Source organism: Athene cunicularia, unplaced genomic scaffold (genome assembly GCF_003259725.1).
Source record: "Athene cunicularia isolate RWA unplaced genomic scaffold, athCun1 SCF_125, whole genome shotgun sequence".
Taxonomy (NCBI): Eukaryota; Metazoa; Chordata; class Aves; order Strigiformes; family Strigidae; genus Athene; species Athene cunicularia.
The window spans coordinates 5123-12311 of NW_020799184.1; the positions used below are offsets into that span (position 1 = coordinate 5123).

General features: G+C 54.2%; 1 protein-coding gene across 1 annotated transcript in view; it reads left to right on the forward strand.

Annotated features, from left to right (window-relative positions):
* LOC113490534 (zinc finger protein 208-like) overlaps positions 1–5625 on the forward strand; it is an 8871-nt gene extending 3246 nt beyond the window's left edge. Inside the window, exons 4-7 of the mRNA XM_026867060.1 lie at positions 1598–2110; positions 2550–3258; positions 3653–4262; positions 5531–5625. Coding sequence (XP_026722861.1) covers positions 1598–2110; positions 2550–3258; positions 3653–4262; positions 5531–5625 — 1927 coding nt within the window. The remainder of the gene's footprint in view (positions 1–1597; positions 2111–2549; positions 3259–3652; positions 4263–5530) is intronic.
* The last annotated feature ends 1564 nt before the right edge of the window (positions 5626–7189 follow it).

Here is a 7189-nt window from a genome sequence, read left to right on the forward strand (position 1 = left end):
TGTATGAGGGCGTGTTCGGGAGTAAAATGGAGAGGGAGGGATTTGGGGGTGGGGGTTGGCCAGATTTTGGTCAGGAACTGGCTGGGCATCCATCTCCCCATAGGCAGGGGTGAGCGATGGCCTTTGCATCTTTCCTCTGTCTGTCTCCTGCTATTGAACTATTTTTACCTCCATCCACAGCTTTCTCACTTTTTTCTTTCTTTCCCTTTCTGGGTTCACCCACAGTTGGTGGGAGCAGCTGAGAACCCAACCCTGCCCCATCTCCATCCCCGGACATCGCGGGGTTAGGGAAGTGCTGGAGAGTTGTGAATTTGGGACCAAGGTTGGGCGCTGGTCCAGGGTGAAGAATGGGGAGGGATGGGGAGGAAGAGGAGCAGGAAGAGGAAGGATGAAGAAGGATGAGGACTATCAGCAAGAGGGGACACCCCACCCCACCGCCGCACACACACACACCCCCCCATGTCCTTACACACTCACTGATGCTAGAAGGGATCCAGCAGCTGGCAGCACATTACTGGGTGATACTGGTCTGGGTGGGAGAGGCTGGAGTAGGTGGCTGCTCTGCATATTCCTCAAGAGCCCCCAGCTGAGCCCCTTTGATCTCCCCACAGGGTCTGGGAGAGAGGAGCAGAAGGAGGAGCAGTGCCAGCCCAGGGAAGAGCAGAGGGGGATGCTGCAAGGGCCCCAAGAGGAGCCCCAGAGCCCCACGGTGGCCGTGGAGCACGATGGCCAACAGCAGCCCCGTGATACGCAAGGCAGCAACGCACCAAGAACACTCCAAAAAAGCTCTTTCAATGGGACAGGTGGTGAAGACCCTCCAGAAGCCACAACCCAACCACAGAGTAACGCCAGAGGGAAGCAGTACAGGTGTGAGCAGTGTGGGGAGATCTTCACTTACAGGATCAGTCTGACCCATCACCGACGGACCCACACAGGACAGAAGCCCTTCAAGTGCTGGTACTGCGGGAAAAGCTTCACGCAGAGATGGAACCTCCTGTGTCACCAGACGACACACACCAAGGAGAAGAGATTTTGCTGCACCACATGCAGGAAGCACTTCTGCTTTAGATGGGAATTTGTCAAACACGAACGCAGCCACATGGAGGAGAGACTGTACACCTCGTTGCACTGCGAGATGACTTTCCAGCAGAGTTACCACCTCTACCTCTGGAAGCATCAGCAATCCCTCCAGAATGGTGAGTGCTGGGGGGGGTCTTATTTCAGTATCAGACCCTGCTCAGCAATAAAATGCAGAGGAGGGGGTTTGGGGGTGGAGGTTGGGCAGATTTTGGTCAGGAACTGGCTCAGCATCCATCAACCCATGGGTGGGGGGCAGTGATGGCCTTTGCATTTTTCCTCTGTCTGTCTCCGGCTATTGAAATGGGTTTTCACTCCATGCACAGGTTTTCTTGATTTTCCTCCACTTTTCCCCTTCCCGGTTTCACCCACAGTGGGTGGGAGCAGCCAAAAGACCAACCCTGCCCTGTCCTGACCAGGCAGAAAACTTTAGGGATGGGGGTGAAAGCGGGAACTGAGGGGGGCCGCTGGTTTAGGATGAAGGAAGTGGAGGGATGGGGGAGGCAGAGTAACGGAGGAGGAAGAGGAAGGAGGAAGTACCAATACAACCCTCAAAATGCTCTTTCCAAGGAATGCGTGCTGATGACGTTGAAGAATCCGCCACCCAACCACGGAGTAGCTCCACGCGGGAGTACATGTGTGAGGACTGTGGGAAATTCCTCACCGGGAGGAGCAAGCTGAAGCAACACCAACGGATCCACACCGGAGAGAAGCCCTACAGGTGCCAGGCTTGTGGGAAGAGCTTCACGCTGAGGGGGACCCTCCTGTGTCACCAGAAGACACACACCAAGGAGAAGCGATTTCGCTGCACCACATGCAGGAAAGACTTTTACTTCAGATCTACCCTCATCAAACACCGACGCACTCACAAGTGGGAGAGTCTGTTGGCCTTGTGGCACTGCGAGATGACTTTCCAGCAGAGTTATCACCTCTACCTCTGGAGGCATCAGTTATCCATCCCCAAGGGTGAGTCTTTGGTGAAGGACTTCACCCCGTATCGCATCGTGCTCAGCAATAAAATGGAGAGGAGGGGGTTTGGGGGTGGAGGTTGGGCAGATTTTGGTCAGGAACTGGCTGGGCATCCATCTCCTCATGTGGATGGGTGAAAAATGCTTTTGCAGCTTGCTATCTGTCTCTCCTCGTATTGAACTATATTTATCTCTACCCATGGGGTTTCTTGATTTCCTCTTTTTTTTCTTTTTTCCGTTTCCAAGTTCACCAACAGCACGTGGGAGCAGCCAACAGTCCGCTCTGCCCACCCAGACCTGACCAATCTCCTTTCCTGGCCCTCCCTTGGTTAGCGGAATGTCAGATGGGGGTGAATTGGGGACCACTGGTGGGTGCTGGGCCAGGGTGAAAATAGGGGATATGTTGGGGCATAGAGGAAAGAGGAAGAATGAAGGAGGGGACAGACAAACACACAGAGTATCTTTACACATCCACCAATGCTAGAGGGTTACAGCATCTGGCAGCTCCATACTGGGTGGTACTGGTCTGGGTGGGAGGTGCTGGAGGAGGTGGGTGCTCTTCATGTGCCTTAAGAGCCCCCAGCTGAGCCCCTTTGGCCCCCCCACAGGCGCTGGGACAGAGGAGCAGAAGGAGGAGCAGTGCCAGCCCAGGGAAGAGCAGAGGGGGATGCTGCAAGGGCCCCAAGAGGAGCCCCAGAGCCCCACGGTGGCCGTGGAGCACGATGGCCAACAGCAGCCCCGTGATACGCAAGGGAGCCGCGGAACGAGGAGACCCCGAAAATGCTCTTTCAAAGGGTCATATTTTGAAGATGCTCAGGAAGCCACAACCCAACGACAGAGTTTCTCCAGAAAGGAGAATTACAAGTGTGAGCACTGTGGGAAAGTGCTTGCCTCAATGAGGAGCCTGACCTATCACCACCGGACCCACACGGGAGAGAAGCCCTACAAGTGCTGGGACTGTGGGAGGGGCTTTGCAAGAAGACAAAGCCTCCAGAGTCACCAGAGGACACACACCAAGGAGAAGCCGTATCTCTGCACCACGTGTGGGAAACGCTTCTCCTTTAGCTCCAACCTCCTTGTCCACCGACGCATCCACACAGGAGAGAAACCGTACGCCTGCACCCACTGCGGGAAGAGATTCAGGGACGGTTATAAACTCAGGAAGCATCGGGAATCCATTCACAGTGGTGAGTCCTTGGAGAGGTGTAACCCTGTATCCCATCGAGCTCATCCATAAAATGCAGTGGGTGGGGTTTGGGGCAGTTCTTGGCAAGATCTCGATCAGGAACTGGCTGGGCATCCATCTCCCCATGGGTGGGGGGTGAGTGATGGCCTCTTCCACCCTCCTGTGAAAATATTTTTACCTCCATCCACAGCTTTCTCACTTTTTTCTTTCTTTCCCTTTCTGGGTTCACCCACAGTTGGTGGGAGCAGCTGAGAACCCAACCCTGCCCCATCCCGACCTGCCCCAGCTCCATCCCTGGCCCTCCTAGGGGAAGGGGGGAATTACAAGGGGATGAACTTGAGAGCAAGGAGGAGAAGGGAAGGGAGGGAGCCGAGCAGGCAGAGCCATGCAGGAGGTGGCTGCTCTTCATGGGCCTTAAGAGCCCCCAGCTGAGCCCCTTTGGCCCCCCACAGGCGCTGGGACAGAGGAGCAGAAGGAGGAGCAGTGCCAGCCCAGGGAAGAGCAGAGGGGGATGCTGCAAGGGCCCCAAGAGGAGCCCCAGAGCCCCAGGGTGGCCGTGGAGCACGATGGCCAACAGCAGCCCCGTGATACGCAAGGGAGCCGCGGAACAAGGAGACCCCAAAAATGCTCTCTCAAAGGGACGGGTGGTGAAGACCCTCAAGAAGACACAACTCAACCACAGAGTCACTCCAGAGAGGAGAAATACAAGTGTGAGCACTGTGGGAAAGTGCTTGCCTCCAGGCACAGCCTGACCTATCACCAACGGACCCACACAGGAGAGAAACCCTACAAGTGCTGGGATTGTGGGAGGGGCTTTCCAATTAGAGAAAGCCTCCTGAGTCATCAGAGGACACACACGGGAGAGAAGCCCTTTCTCTGCACCACTTGCGGGAAACGCTTCTCCTTTAGGTCCAACCTCTTTGTCCACCACCTCATCCACACAGGAGAGAGACCGTACGCCTGTACCCACTGCGGGAGGGCATTCAGGGAGTCTTATCGCCTCCGGAAACATCAGGCGTCCTTCCACAATGGTGAGTCCTTGGACAGGCTTAACCCTGTATCCCATCGAGCTCATCATTAAAATGCAGTGGGTGGGGTTTGGGGCAGCCCTTGCCCAGATCTCGATAAGGATCTGGCTGGGCATCCATCTCCCCATGGGTGGGGGTGAGTGATGGCCTCTTCCACCCTCCTCCTGTCAAATTATTGTGACCTCCCCATAAATGTTTCCTCACTTTTCTGTTTCTTTCCATTCCCGGGTTCACCGCTAGTGTCTGGGAGCAGCCAAGAGCCCAACCCTGCCCCATCCCAACCTGCCCCATCTCCATCCCCGGCCCTCCCAGGGGAAGGGGGGAATTACAAGGGGATGAAATTGAGAGCAAGGAGGAGAAGGGAAGGGAGTGAGCCGAGCAGGCAGAGCCATGCAGGAGGTGGCTGCTCTTCATGGGCCTTAAGAGCCCCCAGCTGAGCCCCTTTGGCCCCCCACAGGCGCTGGGACAGAGGAGCAGGAGGAGGAGCAGTGCCAGCCCAGGGAAGAGCAGAGGGGGATGCTGCAAGGGCCCCAAGAGGAGCCCCAGAGCCCCACGGTGGCCGTGGAGCACGATGGCCAACAGCAGCCCCGTGATACACAAGGGAGCCGCGGAACGAGGGAACCCCGAAAATGCTCTTTCAAAGGGACGGGTGGTGTAGACCCTCAAGAAGACTCAACCCAACCACGGAATAACTTCAGAAAAATGAGTACAAGTGTGAGCAGTGTGCGAAAATCTTCACCTGGAAGAGAAGCCTGCGCTGTCACGGACAGATCCACACGGGAGAGAAACCTTTCAAGTGCCAGGATTGTGGGAAGAGCTTCAGGCAGAGAGAGCACCTCCGACACACACCAAGGAGGCTGCTGGCGCGGAAGTCCCGGACATATCTTATATGACCAATATGATCAATGTGATCGAGTTAATGCCCCTTTATTAAAGGATACACAGCAATTTATAGACCACCATAAAGCACACGCGGAGCTACTTGTTTGCTCATAGCCTAAGGCCACGTGTCCACGCGCCCTTTTCCCCGCTATGATCGGTCCCGCTGTGGTGTCCTCGCGCCGCCCTCCTGCCGGGCAAACCTCTTGTTTTGCACAGTCCAGCTTCCTTATCTCTTTGCTACGCGCGCAGTTTCTCGGCCCCTTGGCCTTGCAGCTGCTCTTCACAGCAGCCACAGCCTGTTGTTACAGCGAGGCCACTCGCTCTGGATCGCTCATAATGTGTCCGTGGTTTTTCCAGCCGTTTCACAAATCCCCCTTTTTGTTTTTGAGCGATCCAGACCCCTTTTATTGTGCGGTCCATCGTTGTCATCGAACACTTCCACACGCAGTTTAACGTCATTAAAAGGAGCGTAGTGACAACTTAAACTGTTATTCCGTGTAAAAACAAATGCGTTACCCATCCAGTAATCGATAACCTTTTAGCCAAATCGTTATTAAACAATCTTTAAGATGTAAACCCACCGCATAAGCGTCGCCACAAAACCAAGTGTCATTTACAGGGAGTGCTGAAGGGGTCACGTTTTGCCATCCCAGCCAAGCTGTCTGGTTATACCAACCATGGTGACCGGTCAGATCGGCTTTTTGTCCACCGAACTGTGCACATCCTCAGGCCTGATCTTGCCTGCTGTTCCCAGCTGCTGGGGGAAGAGAGCCTCTCAGCTCTAACTCCAACCAAACAGGTCTGGGACGGGTCGGCAGCGGTTGCTAAGGCCAGGCAAAATGCCTTGATGTCCTGATTGATTTTTCCCTGCCGCCTTGGCACAGCTCAGCAGTTCCGTATCTATCCTACGAGGCCTGTTCTTCACCAAAGCCGAGCTGTCTGTCAGAGGCTGTGTAAGGCCGGTGCCTCCCAGATCTCCCTTTTCTTGGTTTCGCAGCGGCACCTGCAAGATTTGTTTGCGACCTGTATCAATTAAGGGTTAGACAAACTTCAAAAAGCAGAGCGTACTTGGAATAGTTCCACAGAAGGCTGAAACAATAGAGCAGTTAAAACTGCTAATTAAAAGAGTAGGCTAATTTCACTACCTATAAATAAGGGATATGACTGAATACTACAAAATAAACAGTAAGGAAAACACGGAGTAGCACACTTACTTAATAGAAGCACTAGCGTTCAGGTCCGCAATCGCTGGGGAACCCTGGGTGCAGCGAGGATTCGGAGCGCCCTTCCTCACAAACCGGAGATCCTACGCCATGTGTCCAGCCGTAGGGGAGGCATCCAACGCCGCTGCCAGCGGGTCCAGCCCCTAAATCAACAAACCAAATGAACTGGTGATTCTCTGGGAGCGGGAACATCTGATTTCATCCTCCTGTTGGGTTCCACCCCGAGCCTGGCCAGCACTCCAGGGGGAAAAAACCAAGGGAGTTTAGAATAAGATTAAACAGCTTGAGTTCCTAATTCTTTATATTGCTAAACAAAGTTGAACACACACCTTCTTACAGCATTTCATCCTCATTAATAACTACATTCCGTCTAAGCTACATCTTTCACTACTGATTAGTAAGCCTAGACATTTCATTAAGGAGTTGCAATTGCTGTTAGCATTTTCTCTTAAAAGAATTGGCAACCGTAGGGTATTTTGTCCTGTTGCGGTAGCAAACATTACCCAGACATTCTGCTTGAATGATCAGTCCAAGAGGCCGCAGGCTGCCGGCACAGGGGCACCCACAGCACCCACAGCTGGATCCCGAGGGCTGGCTGCCTCTCACCCTCAGGGGTGGTCGCACACACCCTGCCGGTGACCACTGGAGACCTGTGCAGACCCCAGCATCACCTCTTCCCCAGGTGATTAAGGGAAAGGGCCCTTCCCAGTCACCACTTTCTTGGGTTTTTTTGTTAGCGCTTGAGCCTTGCCCTGAACTTCTTGTTGATCTGGTATCTGCGATGAGAAGTGACCCAGTATTGGTGGCACCTGTGAGACAGGGGGA